General features: G+C 39.9%; 1 protein-coding gene across 6 annotated transcripts; it reads right to left on the bottom strand.

Annotated features, from left to right (window-relative positions):
* Nucleotides 1–1,331: 1,331 nt before the first annotated feature.
* ZNF518A (zinc finger protein 518A) lies at nt 1,332–16,015 on the bottom strand. 6 transcript variants are annotated; one of them, XR_014168634.1, is made up of 6 exons: nt 14,350–16,015; nt 11,113–11,229; nt 8,507–8,546; nt 8,257–8,374; nt 1,930–7,838; nt 1,332–1,899 (listed from the first exon to the last, which is right to left on the bottom strand). XR_014168634.1 is itself a non-coding variant. In XM_081912613.1 (5 exons), exon 5 carries the CDS (start codon nt 7,731–7,733, stop codon nt 3,252–3,254), a length of 4,482 nt encoding a protein of 1,493 aa, XP_081768739.1. In that variant the 5' UTR covers nt 7,734–7,838; nt 8,257–8,374; nt 8,507–8,546; nt 11,113–11,229; nt 14,350–16,015; the 3' UTR covers nt 1,332–3,251. The 6 variants fall into 6 exon arrangements, 5 of the variants coding, with proteins under 5 accessions (XP_081768739.1, XP_081768742.1, XP_081768741.1 ...); XM_081912613.1 differs by having other exon boundaries at nt 1,332–7,838; XM_081912616.1 differs by lacking the exon at nt 14,350–16,015 and adding an exon at nt 14,265–14,283 and having other exon boundaries at nt 1,332–7,838.
* Between the last annotated feature and the right edge of the window lie 9,083 nt (nt 16,016–25,098).

A 25,098-nucleotide genomic window follows, 5' to 3' on the forward strand; every position in this document is an offset into this window, starting at 1 on the left:
GAAGTGAACTTTTTTCTTTCCAAATCAACCAATTCACTGCTAAGCACTCTTCGGGCATTCTACGCAGAAGTAAATTTCAAAAGGGAGATGGGTTGATGAGCAAGCTATCTCTGCCCACTTCTGCTGCTTCTTTTAGAAATTCTCTATGGATGCAAAAAGCTGCTCTGCAAACAGTTGCCTTCATGGAAGGCAAATGAAATGGAGACAGGTTTCCCCACTGCCTACCCTCACATTTTTACTTATACCCTCACATTTGGAACACCTGAAGAGGCCTATTGTTTTACAGCAAACGAAGCATGTTTTTGGAACCAGTTTTCTAGTTTACCATGACTAGGCCTGTCACATACCATGTGATTTGCAAAAATGAAAGTGGGGGAGGAAATGTTTTTTTCTTACCAGTCAGTATTGCTACATTACGGAATACTTCACTTGGGTTTCAAATTCCGTTAATGTAGAGTCAGCTGATGAACAACAAACTTCAGTAGCTTAGGGAAGAAATAGTAAACCAGCAACAGGACTGATGCTCCAGAGCTGGGGCAAGTATTTTTACACAGCAATCTTACACATTCACTCAGAAGCAAGTCCCATTGACAAGAAACTCAGCTTCTAAATGCAGCACCAATTTAAGGCCGTTTTCCTGCCTTGAGTACATAATACTAGAAGTGAATGCCATTTAACACAGATATCAAAATTGTATAAAATCTACCGTTTCCTCAAAACCTTTAGCAAATATGTATATAAATAATATGATGCTCTCCAACCTTGTTAACTGTGACAAAGGTTTAAAATTTAATAGCAATGTTACAAAAAAAATTACAGTCACCTTACAAACACCCACTCATGCAGCATTAAAAGTAGCTGTGCTGTAGCAGAGAACAAAAGCCACATTACAAATATACTGCCTGGCTGCTCTACAGCTCAAGCCATGTGGCTGAACCTTTGTGGATGGCATATAAATATTTAAAAGTCTAGCAACAGCCTTACAAGATCTCCTTTCTGGCTTGCATGTTTGTTCAAACTCTTACATTCAGTGAGGCTTGTGTCATTATGAAATATTTTCCTTTATAAATACCCAAAATAATTATGAATATAAAAGTTGGAATGTCCACACATGGAAATAGATGAACCATACTACCTCCTTTAGTAAACTTATATTGTAGCTACCTTTTTTAAAAAGTGTGCATCCTGTAATGTATCTGAGGATGTCAAGTAACTAAGACCATTTTTAAAAACTATAAATTTCTATCGACAAGGTAATTACTGAATGTTACCATAAAGACCAGTGCTTTACTCATTGTTTAAAATTATTCAACACAATTAAAGAACAATAGATCTCTATAACAAATTTATTAACACCAAGCATGTGCAGGGGAATTTTTAAGAGGTAATTCTGAGTTGCATTTCTTGTTTAAAAGCACATCATTTTCCTGAGATACGTTACTTTGTAGGAACTGTTTAAACACTGGAAAAAGTTAAAAATACAAATGTGAACCTGTTACTGCTCATTACACTTGATTTTTCTCCCTGCCCCATTCCCTTCAGATATGTCTAAATTTTCTACAGAGGACCAATATATAACTTAGGTACTGAAACACTGCCAATACTCAAATTACTCCCTGGCCTTACAACACAAAAAATAAGTATTTGTTATTTCTATCAATATGGATTATTCACAAAATGCCTGTTCAGACTTGACTTGCTAGGGACAAAGTTGTCTCAACACTAGTAGGTGTTGGGACAGGTGTATTTCTCTTTATCCCTTTCACTTTGGCAGGGGATAGGAGAAAAAGTACTGTTTGATCCAGGATATCATATACTTACTTAAATGCTTAAGATGCCCAACAGCTTTTTCCAAAATCAAAGATGCAATGTTCTGTGTTACAACATGGATTATTGCAACTTCCATTTTATGACAATGGGGGAGGGCACAATCAGCAATACCTTCTGCCAAACTGAGATTTCTCTCCTTTCTGTCCCATAAGTAATATCTGAATAGGCCAGACAATTTAAAGATGTAATCTCTAGCCTACAAGGAGAAATAGAGACTGACTGCAGGCTATAAGAGGACAGTAGTTTGTATAGTGGATTGTGAATCAACACAACTAAAAGCCTGAGAATCTTGAGTAAAAACCTGATACCATTTCTAGAACATAGCAGCCAGTGCTATACTGTCAAAAAGACAAAAATCTATTCAACAATTAAGAGACCACAATCAAAATGCAAAGAGTTTTTTGTCCGAATCAGAAGATAATCAAATATAAGAGGGTTTTCTTCCCTATTGTGGAGTGACAAATACTCCAGAATTTTATGAGGCATCAATGTATGGGGTAAGAAAATCTAGATTGGAGTACTCTTTAAAAACTAAGTTATACTCTCTAGCCACACAAAAAGACTTACAGAAAAATAGCCATAATCCGATTTCTAGCAAAACCAAAGCCACCACAGCCACAGGCTGCCCTTTATATACATCTGGTGGCAAAATTATTCAGTATAACACAAATCATACTGATTTAATAGGGATGTCAAACATCCACTTGGAATGTTCTTCAATGTACTGTACAAATTGTGAATACATTATATTTACAACTGATCTCATTATCAGGCTTAAACACAGTAACATGTTTATTGATTTATATGAAAAATACTTCACTAAGAAAGTAGACAAACTGCACAGAAATAGTACAAGTGTCATGTGCATAGCAATATAGCTTAAAGCATTCACATATGGCTTTGTTTAAAAGAAACTGTTAGAAAACCTGGCCCTATGAGGGCCTGTGGTTATACAGTTGACACAAAGTAAACTGCTTCACATCTTTTAGGCACTTGCTAACAACAGTGTTCATCCCTGGAAAAGAAAAGTGGGGTTGTCTTGAAAGAGCGAGGAAAAATACGGCAATAGCTGTGTGTAGCTGAAAAACATTTTTTTAGTAGTGCATGCACAGAGCTGAAAAAATACAATTCCTGTGCAAGATTTTATAGCAAATAACTGAAGTATAAAAATATGTACACACCTTGATTTTTAAATATATACATAACAAAAGCCCTGAAATTCATTCTCTAAATATATCACATGATAGTAGTAACAAAATGCAATTTGAACTGCAATTGAAGCTATTTAAATTAAATTCATACAGGATAATTTTAGGTGTTAACACATTTGTTTCTCTTTTAAAAACATCATTTTGATGCTGTCATCCAAAATAATCTGCAAGCAGATGAGCTCTTTTGTCTTTTTCAGTCATCACAATAAATTACCCTAATGAATTCCAGTCTCGAGTGGCTTCCATTAGATGACGCTGTCCATGTCCTACCCAATTGTCCTGATTGTCAAATATCCTCCCACAAAACCAGCACCTAAATTTAGTTTTCAGCGTATTATCAGAGGTAGTTTTCACAATCTGATAATTGTTTTTGCTCGTCTTCTTCAGTGTTAATTTTAAAACAAACCTTTCTTTTACAGGACTTACAGGTTTGAGCATTTTGCGTTTCCTTCGAGAGAGATCATTAGTAATTATGTACAAACTGTTATAATCTGCTGGCTCCAAAAGAGCATCAATAGTTCTCTTTGACAAGGAGACCTTTAGCACATGTCCTTTAAATTTAGCAATAGTCTTCATAACATTTACAACTTCTGGAACATCTGCATCAGGATGGTTTAGCACTACAACTGGCTGATTTCTTCGGGGGCATTTGATTAATTGTTTGGAATTAAATGGAAGTAGCTTTAGAATCCTCACAGTGTCTTTTGACAATCTTGGTCTACAAGGGGCGCGAATTAAGGATTCAAATTCATTCACATCCATTTGATTTTTCGCTTTACATTTTCGATGCAACATTTTCTTTCTAGGAGGTTCTTGAAGGCCATCTTTAACTTTCCGTTTCAAATTCCTGTTCTTCTGTGAAACCGTAGCATCAGAAACTTTAGCACCAGTTTGCTTTGAATGACGTTTAGCTTTTGAAAATTTGTTTGTTGGTGGCCCGGTTGACATCTGGATTCCAAAAGCGTTCCCTTTGTTAGCACTAACTGTTTGTGCTGAATCAGATGGAATCTTTTGTGACCGTGTCTTTAAATTCCTAAGGGAATGTACAGATTCTACAGAAGTAATAGGATCCTTTGATTTATCACTTGCCAAACAGGCATTTGCTGGCATCAATGTACCTGGAAGCAGTAAGGCATTGCTAGAAGAAAAAGCTGCCTTTTTCTGATCTAGTGCAGGACTATTAAGGGAATGCATATTATTGAACTGTAAAGATGACTTAATGTTGCTAATTGGCTGACAATTGTCAGCAGCAGGAAAGGTCTTAATTTTCAAAAAAAGCTTTTGTTGCATTGCTCCAGTTTTCTTTGGTTCACAATTCTGACTATTAGCAGTACCTTGAAGAACATTATGCTTCTGTACTAGGGACTTGTTTGGCGACATACATTTAAGAAAAACTGCTTGTCTACCGTCAGGCAAAAGTGCATAAACAGGTTGTTCTTGTCCAACCTCTGGTGGTTTTATTGACTCCAAGGTAGCAACATTACTGCCTTGATGTCCAGCTTGTATTTTCATGGAAGAAATTCTGCTCTCTGAATTTGTCATGTTAAGTTGTTCCTTGTATGACATGCCAGTGGATGAAGCAACCGCTGTCCCACTAACACCAGAATAATTTCTTATACTGCCAGAGCTGTCTATTTTAAATTTCATACCTGATGTAGCTATTTCCTCTTTACCACACTCTTTAGATGCAATTTTCTCTAAAACCTGAGAACTATTTTCAGTGGCATTTGCAATTGTTCCAATTGAGCCACTACCAAAAGTCAAGATCATTCCAGGTCCTTTGTTTAAAAGTAAGGGTGTAGCTCTTGTTGCCTGAACATCTGATGTGTTTTTTGGAGATGGCTTCCCTGAAATAACATGTAATCCTTGTTGATGGGCAAGGCGCAAAGGTACAAAAAACCTTGGGAGAGATGACTGAAGTAGCATGGATTTCTTCTGTTCTGGAAGCATTGGACGGATAGCATTAGGGACATTCAAATTGTAGTGCATCTTGTGTTTTTCCAACTGCTGTGCTAAAATTGAATCTGTTTGAGTTTTAAGCAATGCACCAATGCCTGTTGACCTTGAAGTAGAATGCATTTCGTCTGTTCTATGAGCCATCACTGGGAGTCGTCCTTCATTCCTAAAATAAACACCTTCATTCGTTGCACTGCCATTCGCATTCAACTCTCTCTTGAATTTAACAGGAGAATTGGTTAAACTGCATGCAGCAGTTGAATCTCTGAAGTGTGCAAATGTTTTACAATCCATTTTATTATTTGGAAATGTGTTGTCATAACCAGTTTTTATATAGTTGAGTGGCTGAGTTGCAGGTTGCCCTCTTAGAACATCTTGTAATGACTGATTTACTTCAGGTGACAAATAGTTGGATGCCTGAGTACTCTGGAGTGAGAAAACAGATGTTATTTTAGGCATAAGTGATGTATTTACACAATTAGAGGCATTTTCTTGTTTTGATTTTTCAGCTACATGTTCCAACACTTGATTTACCTTTGTATTCAAATGCTGCTGGTCATCATGATTTTCTATAGGATGCTGTCTGTCAGTAGCATAATTGGATTGGTTAGCTGAAAATACTGGAACATTGTTTGTATTTGCAAAGCCATGAAGAGACAGCAATGAAGATCTTCTTTCTAGATTTAACACTGTTTGTTGTTGCAGATAAGTGGTTTCATTTACAGGCCTACTCTGGAGAGAAAAGGCGCTGTTGGACATATGGTGTTTGGAGCTATCCAAAGTATCTATTTTGGAATAATTATGGAAAGGCAGTGGTACTTGATTAGAAAAATCAGTTGATGGGCAGTAGATATTATTGTATTTACTGTTGTTTACTTCACCATTCCGTACTTTTAATTCTGTAGGAAAGGTTTTTTTCATAGGGTCATAATGTAGCATGTGTGCACCAGCAGAGGATAAAACCTGAGAATGGTCCTGAGGTACACAATTCCTCCACGAAGAATCTCTGTTTCCAGCCTTAGCCACAAAATCACAAGGAAGTGAAGAATCTGGTTTTGCTGGCAGACGAGTTGTACAGTTTCCTACCATTACAATATGAGGTTCTACTGTTTGAGATGTATTCAAACTAAAATAATCTGGACTTTCTTGCTTTATTTTTCCTGAATATTGATTAGAAAATGACAATGGAGATGATGCCAATGAGTGAACAGAATTATTTCTAGACATTTGCTGATTAATTTCATGAGGTCCAGCAGCGGAAGGTAAATTGAAGTTATCAGCTGTCTGCTGCAGACATTCAGTTGGACCATCTTTTACCCCATCAACCTTATTTTCTGTTGGCAAATTCTGTTTATCTGTAGGTAGCAGTTTTATTACTATATGCTGTTTTCCATCAACCACCTTGAAGCCCATAAATTTAGCACTGTAATTTGCAGGAACAGATATTTTGTTGTTTTTAACCATCAAAACTGTAGGACCATGAACAGCTTTTTTCAGCACACCAGAAGCCAAGCCATCTTCTGCTCTACTGTATGGTATTGCTGGAGAGGATTTTGCCCCACTGTAGATATGCCTTTCATTTAGAAGATTGTTGTCTTCGCTGAGGTGTAATTCTTTTGTAGGCTGGCCTAGCTCTTCAGATTTAGGCTGAATTTCCTTCACGTTTTTGAGAACTTGTCTGTCCTCTTCCCCAGTTCTACAACTGCCAGTAGTCATTCTTTTACGTCTCCACAGGGCCTTCCTCGATGCACCTGTTTTGTACCTTTTCAAGATAAGTTTTAGTCCTGTTGAAGTTTTCTTCATCTTCTCATTGTTATCTGTATCCGTTTTATCTTTTGCATAGAGGTGGTCTCTGTGTAATGTTATAATATGTTTTAAAAGATAGTTTTTCCGAGATGCCATGTAGTTACAATATTGACAACTGAAAGGAAATGTGCCGGTGTGTGAAGCAACATGTTTCTGAGATTCTTCTTTTGAAAAACTTGCATGGTGACATTTATCGCATTTATATTGTATTTCATTGTGCCGATGAATATGCTGAACAAATGTGCCAACATCATGGGTGGAAAATCTACATCTTTCACACTGAAAATGGCCATTTACACAGTGCCTAGATGTGAAATGTTTTGTTAGGTCCAACAAAGTATATCTATTATCATCATTACAGATTTCACATTTTACTAAAGTGCTACGATGTGTTCGACGGTGTTGATTAAATGATTGGAAGTCATTAGCTGAAAAATTACACATTTCACAGGGATAAGATGGCAACTCTCCATGATGTAACAGCTGGAAATGCTTCTGCAGATCATTTGGACTGTACTTAACATTGTTTCTGCATTTGGTACAGCTAAAATTCAGTATCTTTGCAGATGTTTTCAATCCCTCCTCATAATTCAGTCTTGGTTTACTATGTGGAATATCAGTCTCAGAAAAGTTGCTTCCATTCACATCCATGTGCATGGAAAAGGCTCTTGCAGGCTTTTCTTTACATTGAAATACTTTCATGTATCTGTCAATTTCATGTGTACATAGCACTTCATTTGGAATATTTACCCTAGGCAGCTCTATTTTCACATTTCTCAGTCCATAGGTGAGAATATCTGAAATTGCAGGTTGAGTTATATACCCCTTAACAGAAGTATCCAATGTAGGAACACTTGTTCTATCTAACTCATTGTTATGTAACAAACTTGTATTTTGGATGCAAAAGGATGGTTCTTGTTCAGATGGCATTTTTCCTAAAGTACTCTGTAATTTACTATTTTTGTACTCTTCGTTATTTAAGAGACTCTTGTGCAGAAGTACTCAGAGTTCCAGGATTTCCTCAGTTTAGAAAATCTGAAATTAAAAGTACAAAGTTAATTTTAAAGGTTAAAAGGGGGAAAGATACCCATAGTTTCACATACTAAAAGCAGCATAATGACTGACACCTGTGTGCTAACATAGCCATTAAAACTAAAAAGTCACAAAGCTTTTGATCGAAGTTGTTTTTTGCCACCACAGACATGTCACATTTTCCCCCTTTAAACCCATAATCCCCTTGATGTGGATTAAGAATTGAAACCTTCACAGTGACACTCAAAACCTTTCAGCTATTGGGGTCTCCTTTTACATACTTAGATTACTTTGCTCCTCCCACATACGAGTTATTCTCATTGGTTAATTCCTACATGAGTTAATGCAGTGCCAGAAGCAATGTGCCATTGTTTCAGCCACAGCTTTTCTCCCAAATCAGTAGAAGACAGTCAAACCCTACCTAGTTATGTTCTTGGCCTTCCACCTCCAAGGTGATCAGTAAGTCAATCTTCACCCAGTTTCCTATGATCGCCCCATATTCTACACATTTGGACATGATGGACTGCTTAACACAGAGGCTGCCAACCGTTTTATAAAAAACAAAATACACAAACAGGAGACTCAATTACCAACAAGCACAGACTGTACCATGACAACATGAAATGAAAATAACCTTAAATGTCAACTAGGACTTCAAGCAGGCAACTTACCAGAATTCTCAATTAAGTAGATTTTAAAAGATGCTTCACTCTGCAATACAGCAAACAAAAAACCCCTTACTACGTGCTCTGAAAGATAAACTCTCACAGGAATAATATGTATACATCAGGAACAAAAGACAGAAATTTGAAAATATGTGCCTCAGTGGTATCAGACCTAAACATTTCTAACACAGGTCTTTCCCCTAAGTAGATGTTTTGCTGTGGAAAATCCTCTTGTCAGGGGCGGGGGGGTGGGTATCATTAAACAGAAGTGCTGTGCAGGCATTACGCCTGAACGAGGAACTGCGGGGAAAGTAGGAAAGACGGTCATGCAAGTCGCCCCTGTTAGCAACATTCTTGCATGCACCAGCCTTCTTCCCACATTGAGCCAGAAGGTCTGAGGGGGTTTTCTAAGTACTTTTGGTTGAACACACTTAGAAACCCCTTTTAAATGTTACTACTCAACACATGAAGGTCGGGGTAGATCCTGCACATACAGAGACATTAGGCGTACAGCAGTGTGTGGTCCTATTCCCCTTTCAGGATTTGAAAATTCTAACACCTAAACAGAGCTAGAGAGGTCTTTGTTTTCCTATATGCCGTTATGTTATCTATAATGTTGTTCACCGAATTAAAGCAATGAAGTTCAAGGGTACCAACACTGGTTGATGTTCTCCTTTTCTAGCTCAAAGCATAATAGCAATGTTTGGAGTTCTCAAATGGAAGCAGCATTAGGTAATTTTGTACTTGGTTCAAATGCCATGTCCTTGCCATTGTGCAACACCTAATGGATACCCCTATATCCAGTCCATCACCAGATCATGTAATCTATTACAATGTCAGAAAATACAGCCCTTCCTCTCTGCTTCCTCAGCAAAACTCTGGCCCCTGCCCTGGTAATTTCTTTCTTTAGCTACTGCCATCTCAGGTCTTCCACTGTCCCATCTTCATCCACTCATCTCCATCTAACATTATGCTGACAATGTCACCTCCCTTGGCAAACTGACCATGTGATGCTCCTTCTTAAATCCCTATACTGGCTTCCTATCCCCTTCCATATCCTGGCCGACCCAGCTCCCAAGTATCTTAAAATCCATCCATACTGACCTTCTCAGGCTTTTAAGATCTACAGAGGGGGCTCTCTTAGTACAGTGGTACCTCGGGTTACAGACACTTCAGGTTACATACTCTGCTAACCCAGAAATAGTACCTCGGGTTAAGAACTTTGCTTTAGGATGAGAACAGAAATTGCGTGGTGGCAGTGGGAGGCCCCATTAGCTAAAGTGGTGATTCAGGATAAGAACTGTAATTCCACCAACCACAGAAGTAAGGGAATAGAATCCAAGAGAAGACTTTCTCTTTGACAGCCTCTAAACTATGGAACTCCCTACAGAGCTGCATTTAGCATCTTCACTATACAGTGGTACCTCTGGTTACGTACTTAACTCGTTCCGGAGGTCCGTTCTTAACCTGAAGCTGTTCTTAACCTGAAGCACCACTTTAGCTAATGGGGCCTCATGCTGCTACCGCGCCGCCGGAGCACGATTTCTGTTCTCATCCTGAAGCAAACCCGAGGTAATATTTCTGGGTTAGCAGAATCTGTAACCTGAAGCGTATGTAACCTGAAGCGCATGTAACCCGAGGTACCACTGTACAGTTTTTGCTGTATGCTGTAGACAAACCTCTTCTACCCTAGCCTTCAACTGTTTCATGGGACCCAGCACTTTTGCTGAATTTATATTGTTCTGCTCAATTTTGGTTTTACTTGTTTTATAATTGTAACAGTTTAACCTTTTTAAATAATTGCACATTATACTGTTGTAACTAACCCTGGGAACTTATGGTGAAGGGTGGGTGAGAAATCTGACAAATAAATAAATACATTTCAAGTTGCTCATCTTCAAATCCTTCCACGTTCCACGGCCTTCCTCTCCATTATCTCTCTGCTCTTATATCTTAACACATCTCTTCCTTTGGCTTTTATCTCTTCAGCTCCATTACTCACTGTTGTCCAAAAATCTCATTCTTCACCCTTTCTCCCTTGCTGCCTCAAATACCTCCCAGAATGTGTCCAACCATCTCCCTTACCTCATTCAAATTTCTCCTAAAAACTCACCTTTGGAACAATCTTCTAGTAATAATACCCTATAGTAACTAAGCCAAAGAAACTTAATTGCATCTTATTCCCCTGTTTTTCACTGCTTTCATTGCCAATGTTGTTTTCCTTTGTTAGGTTTCAGATTGTAAGAACATGTAAAGTGCCATGTACACAGATGGTGCTACATAAATAATAATAACCAACATAGGCAACCAAGCATGTTGTGATTTACAAGTCTGAACACATACATAAACATAACGGGTGATATCCAACTATTCTGTGAAATGCCCTGAGACCTCTGGGTATAGGGTCGTATATAAATTCCAGGTATAGGGCGGTATAAAAATGAATAAGTAAGAGCACACTCACTGCAATCAATGGATTTTAAGTTGATTTTGGTACTACTCTGAGCATAACATTAGATTTCACTCAACAGCATTTGAGAATACAGGATATTTTTAACAAAACTCCCCCACAGTGAACTTTAACTTTAAACACAGATAAGTAATCAACTTACTGTTTAAAAAGATTAAAAATCCATTCTTCAGTAGTCTGTTCAATACTTTTCTTTTCCAAGAGATGAAAGGCATAAAACAGAGGGTCAAAAGACACTGCATTCAATGTACAAAAAATCCTGAAATAAAGAACATGTTTTTAAAAACACAAACATAGGAACAACTTAGAAGTAACTACCACCTGAGATCTAACTGTGCCTGATCCTAATGTACCTACAGCAAAAAATTAGGTAATTTTACTCTAAATGTGGTCATTCATAATATGGCCAGAAAGCAGGGGGGGGATTTATGTCAATATCTAGAAGTTTTGCAAGTTTTTGTAGTTCTGCACATAGCTGGCACTAAGTATTTACTAATACTCCCTTTAAAAAAATGATATTGTTGACTACAAATCTGTAGCATTTTTTGACTCCTGACTTTTAGCAGGATAATCAAAATCAAATAAATGCCCACTATGACAGAAATTATAAACAAATACTGTAAACTAGGGAAATGCCAAGTTTAATTTATTCTCCCAAATCTCACCAACCTTACACATCTGTACAAGTCTTCTACACTTTGGAATAGAAACCTGGCTATGCTAGCTAACTTTAAAGCACATGTAATGAGCTTCCTTAATACCTAATATTTACATTGCTTATTTGTAAATTAACCTGCAAATATTTATCTGCAGAAACTTTAAATCTAACTATTTCTCAAAATATTCCAAAAATAGTTAAAAGATGTCAGGAATGAATTTGTTCATGTTACAAAACAAAGGTTGCACTCCTACTTTTGAGTAAACACAAAGGGGATTGCACTATAAACATGCATCTTATTGATTTTGCAAGCTTTAAAATAGTGCAAACACCACTAGCTTACTAAGGGTGCAATCCTGTGGTAGCCCGGAAGGAGTCCCAGACACCATAAAGTATCTCTAGAAGTGGACCACTGTCAGGTGGTTCCCTGGATGGCAACAGTGCTTTCTGCTGCCATGGCTACCCTACCAGTGGTGGGCCCAAAACTACAAGGATATTAGCATACATTATTAGCATGCCAATGATCTGCAGGATCCTACACTTCTTCATTCACCCATCATGACTCCAAATGGAGCCAGAAACTACAGTAGCCTAAGAGCTGGCATACCTAATTCTCTGCAATGGAAAGCAACCATAACAGAAAAAATGGTCACCCCCTTCCTCACCTTCTGCCAAAGCCAGCAAGGCTTTGAAAATGGAAATCGCTCTGCCACAGATCTTTCCCATCCAGTAGGACTGCTCTGCTCACTTCCCGCTTCCCCAGATTAGATTACTTACAAGTAAAAAAAACTTGTAAGTTTAAATTTAGGATTTTCTAGACAGCAGTAACTTGAAAACCAGAGGACACAATCAGAAGCATGAAATCTTTCACAGAGAAAGAGGTCTGTTCTATGCAGAGGTATGTGTCATGGGGACCAGAGAAGGAACTTAACAGGCTAAATCACTCTGCCCAAAGATTAAAAGCAGATATACCTAAACAAAAGCAAAAAAACCCAAACCTCAAATTTAGAACAATTTTAGTATCTCCTTATACAGGCTGAAGCCTAGAATATAGTTACCAAAACATGCATTATTTTAATGGCAAAAAACAAACCCAATAAATCAATCTTACAAACTATCATTCTTGGTTCAGCATTTTAACCTACATTCAGTGTAGTCACCTTTTTTAAAAGAGATGTCTCAAGTCTACTGATCAATTCCCTATACAAAATATCCCATATTTTGCAAGAGTTGAAGGAATAGCAAAGACAAATTATCTCCATAGATTGTATAAAATGTGTCTACTTGTAACACTGCAACTTCTGGTAGTATCTTTCTTATTTCAGAACCAAGCCTTTGTTGTTTTCACGTCTCAAGTATATGTGAGCAAGACTGGACTGGCAGATTTAGAATTTTCTCAACTTAAGTTGTAATACAGGTCCATCTTACAAATTATCCACATAGGTACATCCCACTATATTATTATACAGCAATATATCACTCACTATAATTTAGTGAGACGGCCAGTGAGAACAAAAATGATTAGCACATTTCCATGGTTATATAAGAATCTTTGCACTATCTTAAGGAATTTTCATGAACATTTGGCTTTGTTGGTTTTCCTTTCCAAATAACTTCTTTCAAGCTGCAGCAACGCATGCTACTTAACTTCAGTCCTATGGTAACACAATCATAAATATCAGCAACCAAAATCAGCTCAGTACTTTGTTGTGAGCAAGAGAGGATTGTCTTGGCAAGTCTTTTTTGGTGCAAGGCTACACCCAAGCAAAACAAGATGGCAGTCAACAACAAAGCAATCTCCCTCCCACTCTCTCTCTCATTCTGCAGGAAGTGCTTCCTAGCCATTTCCAAGTTAATCCTTTCAACACAATCCAGATAGGGCAACACTCAGCATCTAAACTTGGAAAGGGTGAAGGGCCTTTGCCCCAAGTCAAGCCCATGATAACCCTTGTTGAGTTTTGAAACCATGGAGTCTGGCCTGCCAACTTGCTGTCTTTAGGTCTCAAGACCTTTAAGGTGCTGGAGGAGTCCATAAACTGGAGGGAAAACAAAAGACCACCCAACTCATCCGTCTGCCTGGACACCAAAAAAAAGCCATTTCGGGTTGAGTTGGGCTTCCTGGGCGCCTCTAGAACTTTTGGGCGCCATAGAGAGAAGCGCTGCCAGGCCCCTCAGGTGTCTCTCAGGGGCACCAACCCCGCTATTTTGGTCCCCATGGAGCTGTGTTTCGGGAGACAGGGGGTGGGGGTCAAGCTGCTCGCGCCCCCCGTCCTAGAAAGGGGGTCCCTGTCTGAAGCCGCGAGGAGGAGACGGGGCGCTGCCGAACAGCAACTCTCATCCTGGCAAGGCGGAGGGATACACGCGCGCTGTGTTGGTCGAGCCTTCGCCCACAGGGGCGCGAGCGGGGGCGCAGCCAACGGTGCGTGGCCCCTCAATAGTTCCCCCCGCACCCCTTGAATGAGGTGCACTTCTATCTCTCTCTCCCCAAAACCAAGCCGCGACCGCGGGACTATTTGATGCCTCGGCCCAACAAGAGGGCGGGTTCCTGCCCAACTACCGGGATTCGCCCGTCCCGCTGAAGAAGCTGCCCCCTCCCGCCGCCCGTATGGGGTGGGGGGATCCCGCCTCCCCGTTACCTAGCTGGGCGTCCAGGGCCCCGCGACTCCCCCGCGACCTTCCCCCTCCCCTACGCTGGGCACGAGCGCTGGGCGCCTAAATTACCTCGCCCGTCTCCATAGTCCGACGAGTCACAATTGGCGGCCATTATAGTTTTCCATCCGGGGACTCCGGCAGTTTGACGAGCTCAGCAATGGAAGGCGGGGTGACTGTGGCGGAGGGATATGCCGCCGCACAGGAGAGGGGGCGGAAGGACGGAGGCCCAGGGAAGTTTGGGGGGCGCGAGGAGACGCCTGGGGGGGGCTGCCGACGACCCCCTCTTTGCAGCTGAGGCGCCACGACCCGCGCGCCTTTTTTTTTTTTCCCCTCGTCGCTTTCACATACCATGAAAGCTGCCTCAGCGGCGACAGCGGCAACCGCCGGCCGGGGAGTTTTTCTGTCAAAGTAATGAAGGCAGCAGCGGCAACACGGCCGAGTCCCTCCTCTTCCTCCTCCCAGCCTGTTATTTGTGTGTGTGTGAGAGAGAGAGAAAGGAAGGCTGTGGGGGTGGACTACTAACACCAATGCACACTACCAGATCCAACAAAGAGGCACCCATATTCCCCCTCACGGGTGGCCAACGAAACGGCCTGGTGGCACACAAGCAGATACATACACACAAGCAAAGCCCATCCCGGGAAGCAAAACAGGGCGCCATCATGTCCTCTCCCTCAGCCAAGGCATGACGACGACATCACCCACTTATTCCCCCTTTGCTCATCCATCAGCCGCACGCGGCCATTGTCTGGAAGCCGCCTCCTGATATTAGCAATGTATTTGCCCTCCTTCCAGTGCTCATCTTTCAGTTGCAGATAGCAGTCCTTTTGTGCTCAAAAGAAGGAAAAACGCGGCCTGTTTCCCCTTCTCTTGCATGAAGACAATGGCGTTGTTCTTTGCACGCTCGCGAAATGCAAAGGGAAGGGGAAATGGCCTCCTCGAAGCAGCTTATATGAACCCAGCTTAGCTGCAAAACAAAGCAGACGGGGAAGAGAACTGCTGAGTGACACAATAGAAGCATGAATAGGTAGCATGAATCGCATTTGTTTAAAACCTAGGTGAACGTTATCAGGAGGACCTAAAAATGGGGGTGAAGCCAGTGCTGAAGCTCGCTTTGTGACAGACAACACAGGGATGCACCTTTGGTTGGTATATGGAAGGTAATTCTTTCTTTAAAAGGCCAAAGGATTGCGTCCAAATTCGACATTTTTGCAGCCTTGCTGAAGCAGATCCAGCTCAGCGTTATTCAACATATGAACAGGCATATTTGGATTTTAAGACCAGCGTCAAATGCAAAGAAGGAAGCTAGCAGGAAAAATATTTGGAACATAAAGGGGTGGCTTAAATGACAACATGCGGTATAAAGAAAATAGATTGGCTTCCTGTGTTCTATTGAAGATCTTAGACGCAGAACTAAAACAAATGTAACTTTCAAAAAATGTCATCCTTACATTCCCAGGAAGGGAGTTCAATAAACAGATCTTCAAACTCTGTTATTCAGAGTTGAATTTCTCCATCAGACTCAACTCTACCATTCTCTCCCCCCCCCCACACACACACACCGTTCTGTATTTGAACTTCCAAAAGCAAATACTGTTTCAACAGTCAGAGAAAAAGTGCAACTTTTCAATGGACTATAAAACGTTTAGACATTTGCTAAAGATTCATTACTTTATGAAAAATATGACTATTTATTTTCAATGAACAAACTTTCAAAGCAAATGCTTATCCAAGAACCTACTTACATATTAAATCTATTTTTATTTGGCTTACTTGTTTGAAAATATGATATCCTACCTTTCTGTTTAGATTACTAAACATTCAATATGGCTAACAAATATATAAAATGTTGACAGCATATACAATGTATATAAATACATCTAGGAAGCAAGATGCACTTTTCATAAATCATGAAATAAAGCATTTGTGACTGTGGAGAGATCATGTTTTACTGGGTTTGTTTTACATACTGTATAGGAATTCACTATGTGTCCATAGTTTAGTGAAGAGCTAAGTTTAAAATACAAAGTATCCATTGCTGACTAGCAGCTGGTTGTTACATGAGACTGGTCTGGAAAGAAGCAAGGTTCTTTTTTATACTGAGTACAGTAATAAATTGCACTTCTGATTGGCTGTAAGATGGAAAATTATTGGGCACTCATTCAACAGAATAGGTGATCTTACAGGAAGGGGATGAGAATTCTATGTCACTCAAATTTGTTTAAGTGAAGAATACGCTGGCTGGAACATAAATAGGCTGGAGGGGAAGCAAGGCCGTCAAGAGGCGATTGCAGTAAAGTGGGGTTTTTCCCCCAGGGGGTGCCAATACCACTCCTAGCAAGGATACAAGGGACCCTGGGTATGCCTCTGGCTACCAAATATCTTTAGGGCTGGTTCAATCAGCTGCCCCCCCCCCTTTATGGTAGTAGAACTTCATCAATGCCCCTATGGTTTTCTATGCCTTTAATTTTACTACCTACATATAACGCTTCCAACAGAAGGTTTCATTAAAGAGTACACCCAGGTATCTAAATGAGCAAGTTGATTCTATAGCCTGCTAATCCAAGCACAATCTATACCTAGGAATGTGTCTGTCAAAAATCATAATCTTGGTCTTAGAGTAATTTATAGATAGATTTTCCTGTCTACAGTATGGGCTGAGGCCCAGTCAGGAAAAGGAGAACAGCATTAAACCACCTGCATACACCAAGATTGAGATCTTTGTGTTCCTAACTACTGGAGAGGGGGAGTTTGCATTGGGTAAATATAAAAGTTAAAAAGAATGGGAGCCAGAATGCAACTTTGCTTCACTCCTCGTGACATTTTAAAAGCATCAGTCACATCACCATTTAAACCTACTTTGACCCTCATTTCTGTGGTGCTGTATAGTTCTTGGATCAATAGCAGAAGTCTGCAGTCAATGTTGGCAGTTTGAAATTTATCCTGCAGAGTTGAATGCAGAAGAAAGATAAGTTAAGGTTACACAAAGATTATTCGTAATGCTCTTACTATATTTTCTTATAATATGGTTCAGAATAAAACATCGATCAACAGTACTGCGTCTTCTTCTGAAAGGATTGTTTACTCTTCCCTATGTAGCAATTGCCTTTGCTATACACCACAAACTGATTTTTCCACCCTCCTAATTTCAAAAGTCCTTTGCCATGCAAATATGTGGGAGACTACTCAGGAAACACAACTCCAATACACTACCGAGCAACAGAACTAATTTGGCACTTCTTTGAGTCATCTTATGTCTGCCTCTCTCCATAAAAATCTTTTTTCTCTTTGAGCTGTGTGCTTTCTCCTCTTCTGAAAAGTTTATTTATAATGCTACACACAACAGATACATTTACTCCACATAAATTAATCCAGAGTAACTGTCCTCCCCCATTTTTGGTCCTACGTTGCTGTTTAAAATGTATTCTTTATTCATAAGTGACATTCAAAAGTAGGAGTATACGCTTGTGCCACCCTCTGTATGTTTTATTCCATGTTTGGAGCAAACATGGTGAGCAAAAAGCTGAAAGGGTCAATTAAACCACTTTACAGTAATTGGATATCTTCTGGATGCTATAACTTAACCATTAGGAAAGCTACTGTATTTTTCCTCCGCCATATAGAATTAATTATTTTACAGAATGTCTATCATGTTCTCATTAACATGCATTGTATTGTTCATCATTATTTCTTTTTTCTTTTCTGATAGTCCAGATCCTGTTTAGAAAATATGCAAGTGAACAAAGCAGAACCTAAAACAAAACACTCACTAGAGCAGTGTTTCCCAACCTTGTGCCTCCAGCTGTTTCTGAACTACAACTCCCATCATCCCTGACTAGCAAGATCAGTGGCAAGGGATGATGGGAATTGTAGTCCAAAAACAGCTGGAGGCACAAGGTTGGGAAACACTGCACTAGAGACAGTGCAGATGGAGTGGTGTTTTTAATTAAGTCAACTTTTTGTTGGGTGTAAAGAGAGCAATATTTCAGACGAAGTCCCTTGAAGCTGGAAATAATGTATTCATTTTCATTAAAGAACGTTGGCCTGATACAATATATCAACCTACCAACTTGATTTCTCTCACTTCCTAGTACTCTAATGACAATAGTAATCTTTAGTATGCAATCCTTTGTATGTAACAATTGATGGAAGCTGAAAAATAGACTAACACCATGCTATAGCTCAGTTATGGAATATGTATGGTAAACCAGTGGGCAAGACAGGAAATCAGTTTACAAGTGGGCATGCATTGCATCAGAAAGTAAAAGGAGGCTTGAAGAGCTGGAATGGATTTAAGAAACCATATAATGGCAAAGGAAACCAAGTGAATTAAGATATCTTCTGCAAGGCAGGGAGGGAGTTAGTAATAATGGTCATAAAATCATGAAGCTATCTAAATTCCAGTTTTTGAAGTCACAAAATTGAGCTTAATACAAAACAGCACCAGTATGATGTTATCTCTCTTAATGAAAGAACTGGAATTAGAGGCCAGTTGGCCTAATTTCTGTACCACACAAATGGAAAGCAATTTTATAAAGACATATGAATTCATGTATGTATGCAGCAGATTGTGGACCAATGGCATCATGCCTCAACAAAGCCAACAGAACATCTTAACGGTGTCAACAGTATGTGGTTAAAGGTGATCCACATTCCAATGTGCAACATCCACTCCGTATATTCGAAGCACGTGGCTTTCCCCACTGAATTCTGGGAACAGTCGCTTATCCTTCACAGAGTTACAATCCCAGCACCCTTGAAAACTTCCCCAGGATTATTTGGGGAAAGCCATGTGCTTGAAATGTATGGTGTGAATACGGGGTTGCTTCCACAGCATTTCAAGTTGCTTTCTTATGCTGCTGTGCAGACCAGAGTAGGGTCTGGTTTGTCTTCATCCAGTGCCCATTGCCTGCTTTGTCTTCCCTGTGTTCATTGAAAGTGTCCTCTGTACATGTGTTTTCATCTGCACATGTGCAACAGCTGCCTGAAATGTATACAACTTAGCTTTATTGCTGCTTCTGTTCTCAAATCAGATGGAAACTGGTTTGAGGGAAAGCGCCTCAGACAGAGTATTTAATCAAGAAGTTACAGGATACCTATGGATTGTGGTTTGTGTCATGTGTGCTCAGCTTCAAACACCAGTTATGGAAATGTGCTGGAGCTACAGTAAGCATCAATGTGCAATAAGACAGCAATAGCAGAGCAGGTGCATTCATATCTTTGCCAATATCCTGAGGGCTTAGGGTGTATTTTAAATGGATACAATATAAAGCAGGTGATTAAATGAAAAGTTTCCTCAACAGAAGTAAATGACAGCGTAAAGACAGAACTGTAAATTGCAAGGAAGTGAAACTGCAGATTGTACAAAAATGCTGAAACCTCTGCTAATTTCACATAAAGAAAGTCACAATACATGCAAACCTGTAAAATTTAGAGAAGATCTCTCTAACGTATAAAAACAGCAAATTGAATTCTGTGTTGATGAGAACAATATGGTATTTGAGAGAAGAACAACAGGTTTTAATAATTGCTTTGACACTAATAGATGGTGTCATATCCTAAATATTACTCAGGATTCAAAATCATTGAAAACATTTGTATCGTTTTTTCTTTGGGGATTTTTGCATTGCTTTAAAATGTTGTTTTGAGAGTGCTGTGGCTACATCTTATATTTTTCCTGGTGCTGAGGAATGCTCCTAGTTGTTACTAGATAGCAACAGTAGGGTGGGTGGGGGAGGGGGAGGGGGAGGGGGAGGGGGAGGGGGAGGGGGAGGGGGAGGAGAGAGAGAGAGAGAGAGAGAGAGAGAGAGAGAGAGAGAGAGAGAGAGAGAGAGAGAGAGAGAGATGGATGGATGCACAGTCAGGAACATGAGGGTATAGCTGCCTAGGATGTCAAGAGTGTTTCTCTCTCTAATTCTAGTGTTATTCCACAATTTCCATTACAGCCATTTTATGTCATGCCCTCTCCACGGCAATCAATTTGTGATTGACAGCCCCAGCACGCTCTCAAACTAGAAATGTGCCTACTGGTTCAAAGAGGGTGGCAACTTCTGCCCTAAAATATTGTTAATCTTAACTAAATTTAGTCCAACAGATTGCTGGTTTAGCCATCATTAAGATTATCAACACCAGATGACATAGCAAACTGTGGTTAATCTAAAATGGAAGCAAAAACTTCTCAACTACTTTTCACTGCTGTGCTAGAAGGTGAAATGACCAAGGCTGAGGCTCACGGTGGCTCAATATAGTAATGCTAAATTATGTTTTAGTGTTATGTTCAAACTGGTTCATTAGCTTTGTTGTAGATGTATCTGAGAAATTAAATAGATGGGATGTAACTCATATAGAAGTGTTTAAGATCTATTGATTTCAGCTGAACATTCCTTGCTTTTTCTGGATTGGCCCCTATGAATATTTAAGACAGGAGTATTAACTTAATTTTAAATTACTTAATAGAATTTCCCTCCATTAGAAACTTCCCTAAAAAGTTTCCCCAAAATATTTATTCAATACTTGAATCATAAGTTCCTGCAGTTACACAAATATATTTATATCTAAATATAAATATTTTCCTGTTTAATATAAGGTTTTTAATCTTCATTAAACAAGCAAGGTACTACACACAACTGGCTAATGCTAATTTTTGCTGTTTCAAACTATATCCCAAACACTGGTTTAATTATTTACTGTATTTTTCTGTCTATAAGATGCCCCCATGTATAAGACACCCCCTATTTTTGGGCAACAATCAATCACCAGTCCACTCTCAGCACTATCCATGTATAAGACGTCCCCTAATTTTTGACAATATTGGGGGGGGGGCTAGTCTTATACACAGAAAAATACGGTAAGTGTTTCTCCCTCCAGATACAAAGCAGCATAAAAATCAGAGTTTAAACTCACTGGGAGATCCCAAATCAGTTGTGATGAAACTAGAAAATAAAAATATTTAAATATGATGATATATAATGATATCATCATAACAAGCATCTACTGTAGCAATGTGGGTATGTTTCCATTGACTTTTTTCATACTATTGGCACCCAGATGTAAACTTCAATATTAAAACCACCAGTTTAGTCAAATAATACAATTCCTCAGTACTTTTTATCCAGGGGAATCTTTTAAGCTTTTGGAGCTTTGAGTTTGAAGTGCTAATTAGTCCTTCATCGTCGCTGTTTCACAGCTTATTGCTTTTACTTATATCACAACTAATATGGTTATTATTCTGTTCATATTTAAAGACTAGAGTTTCAATTTTTTTAGTAGCTTATCCACACACACACACACACAGGTGATCAAGAATTATGTAAGGTGGTTGGATAAATAGCTTGCACATTTCATATCTGTATGTTTTCTTTGAAGCACCTCTACATACATTCTCCATATATGCTGTACTGAAATTACTTATACTGTACTAATTAGTGTCTTTACTTTGTATCTGGTATTTTTAAGAGCTATGTTTTCCTCAGTTGTTCTCATATAGGTTATATTTTCTGGGAAAGACATTTTGTCAAGACGTGTTGGGATCCATGCTGTGTTTAATTAAAATGTTTCCTCTTCCTACTGAAATATATTTTAGTACCCTCTGTAAAAGTAAGTACCATTCATCTCTCAGGGAAGAAGAACAACAAAAAATCCACCACAAACACTGTAAACATGCTAATGTGTACCACAACATTAAACTAGCTAACCTGCTCAGGGACTCTGGGAACTGAACTTTTGAGGTGCCTCAGATCTGGAAAGGCAGGAAGCTGCCTTATATTGAGTCAGACCATTGGTCCACCCAGCTCAGAATTTCTGCACTGACTAGCATTCCCAGGATTCAGATGGGAGACATTCCTCACCCCAGCTTGAGACACCAGGGATTGAGCCAGGGACCTTTGCATGTGAAGAAGATGCTCTACCATTGAGCTACAGCCCTCCCTGAAGTTTCCAGAGAAAGCCAAGATCATGAGCAGAGAAATCCTATGGAGGTGAGAGAGTTTATGGTAAATCTACCACCACTTCACAAGTCCTATTGGACTCGTGCCAGCAGAGCAGAAGATGCTAGGTGGGTGGGTAGCCTATTACCTGTTTTCCCTTATCCATTTTCCCTTTTGGAACCAATAGGAGGAGGAAATAATAATTTAATAATAATTTATTATTTATACCCCGCCCATCTGGCTGAGTTTCACCAGCCACTCTGGGCGGCTTCCAATCAAGTGTTAAAAACAATACAACAATAAATATTTAAAACTTCCCTAAACAGGGCTGCCTTCAGATGTCTTTTAAAGAGAAGATAGCTGCTTATTTCTTTCACATCTGAAGGGAGGGCATTCCACAGGGTGGGTGCCGCTACCGAGAAGGCCCTCTGTCTGGTTCCCTGTAACATCACTTCTCACAATGAGAGAACCGCCAGAGGGCCCTCAGTGCTGGATCTCAGTGTCCGGGCTGAACAACGGGGGTGGAAAGGAAAGAGGGAAATTAGCTAGTTTCAACAGGGCTACCTTGCTTCCTAGCTCTCACCTGGAGCATCCTACATCAGGGGCTCCTCTTTCTCTCACCAGGGAGCCAAAGACATATTTCACTGATTCTTTTTGCAGTGCACACCAACTGGAGAAGCACTGCCTCCCTTGTAATGCTTTTACAAGGTGGTGAGATGAATAACATTAACTGAAATGTTCATATGCCCAGATTAGAAACAAAGGACTTTACAGAGCCCTTATAAGTGTTGTTGTTGTTTTTATTTGCAACATTTTGAGTAACCATTCCCCCTTCCAGATCAGTGGATATGATAAGAGTTATGGAGTGGTAGAGTGTACTTCAAGCGCACTTGCGTGTGCACACAGATGCAAAACCAAATATTTGCCTTTGTTTTGAATAATCACAAGTGATCCTCACAATCAGAAGCGTGGCTCGAAAAGATAAAGCCCTGTTGAGTATTTGCTCTCTCCCAAGTTATAATATTGGGACGTGGGTGGCGCTGTGGGTTAAACCACAGAGCCGATCAGAAGGTCGGCGGTTCAAATCCCTGCAACGGGGTGAGCTCCCGTTGCTCGGTCCCTGCTCCTGCCAATCTAGCAGTTCGAAAGCACGTCAAAGTACAAGTAGATAAATAGGTACCGCTCCTGCAGGAAGGTAAACGGCGTTTCCATGCACTGGCCACATGACCCGGAAGCTGTATGCCGGCCCCCTCGGCCAATAAAGCAAGATGAGTGCCCCAACCCCAGAGTCGGCCATGGCTGGACCTAGAGGTCAGGGATCCCTTTACCTTTACTAAGTTATAATATGGGCTGTGTATACACCTTGCATTTAAAACACGTGACTTCCTGTCGATGAATTGTTGGAACTATAGTTTCTTAAGGGTGTTGGCAACTGTAGCTCTGTGAGGGGTAACAACAGTTCCCTCAATTTTGGGTTGGGGGGAGTCATATGTTTTAAAAGTATGGTGTGTACGCAGCCATGGACAACACACAGAGACTTCAGCCCCTCACCCACTTGACTAAATTTGAACTAGGACCCTACAGGAGAGAAACCTTAGAATCTCAATTTTTTTTTTATTCCCTTGATAAAACTCTGCAGTCCCTTTACTCTTGATTTCAAAAGACAGATTTGAGGCAGCAGGTGTGCATGTGATTGTTAATTGTGCCCCCAGGCTTTAAGATTTTCAGCTTAATGACAGTGGATCAGTTACTTCTTTGCGGCTGTGATTTCAAAACAGGCTAAATAAAAGTTATTTTTGCAGTTTTTCTTCCAAGCACATTAATCAGCCTGCTACTTTAGATCTTACTCCCTTGAGGCTTTTAAAATGCTGCTTGAGACTTTTGCAGATAGCTGTACTGTTTGGAACCTTCTCTCTATACATATGTTTACCCAGGGCAATTAGTTTTGTTGTGGTATTTTTAATGTAATACTTTTGTGGGGGGGGGGGGCGGAATTATGCATTTTGAAATTAAAAACCAGAAGGTAGCATGCAGTTGCTATGAACTGTGCATCACCTTTAGCTACTATATGAAAATAGCTGGAAGGTAGGAAAATTCCTTCATATTAACCAGAAACTTTTTAAAATTGTTGTTCTTTTCCCCTTGGAGATGAAAGAGCACACACAGAAGGGAGATGTGCAAAGATGATCAAATATAGTAAAACACCAAAAGTGTTGCCTTAGTATGTATATCAATGAAATGTCTTATATAAAAAGAGAGAGCTGTCAGCCATTTTGTGGAGAGACCAATACCAATTCTAATAAATAAATACTAATAAATCAGCCAATTTCCTACTTAAATTCATGAAATTGCAGGGCAATCCCATGCATGCCTACTCAGAAGTAACAACATTGAATCGTATTAGACTTACTCCCAAGTATTATAGGATTGTGTACACACCATACATTTAGAGCACCCACCCAATGAATCCTGGAAGTACAGTTTACCCCTCATACAATTCCCCTTACAAAACTACAGTTACCAGAATTGGGAAGGGGGCACTTTAAATGTGTGGTATGTACACTGAGACAGTTGGTCCCACTGAAATAAAACTATAGCAGTGTTATTAAAAAAACTGCTCCTATATCCCTTATGGGGTATTAAAGAGCCCGTACGGAGTCCTTATGTAGGTTCTCCATTGGTAAGAGAAAATAACAGAGGACAACCAGAGAATACTGAGAAGCAAAGCAGCTAGTAAGCTTGGTCTTTATTAAACTGTTGCAACAGGGTCCCCCACTCCCCCACGCAGGGAGGGAGGAGAGGAACCCAAAACATTGGTGTTCAAGCTCTTATATAGACTTTTGAAATTGCCAGCCCTGAAGCTCAAGACCACCCCCCAAAGCACCATACATAC

The sequence above is a fragment of the Podarcis melisellensis genome (genome assembly GCF_964234715.1).
Source record: "Podarcis melisellensis genome assembly, chromosome: 5".
Classification (NCBI taxonomy): domain Eukaryota; kingdom Metazoa; phylum Chordata; class Lepidosauria; order Squamata; family Lacertidae; genus Podarcis; species Podarcis melisellensis.

What these genes read in the sequence shown, in the direction of transcription:
- ZNF518A (XM_081912617.1), bottom strand. Translation starts at nt 7,733, where the DNA reads ATGCCATCTGAACAAGAACCATCCTTTTGCATCCAAAATACAAGTTTG.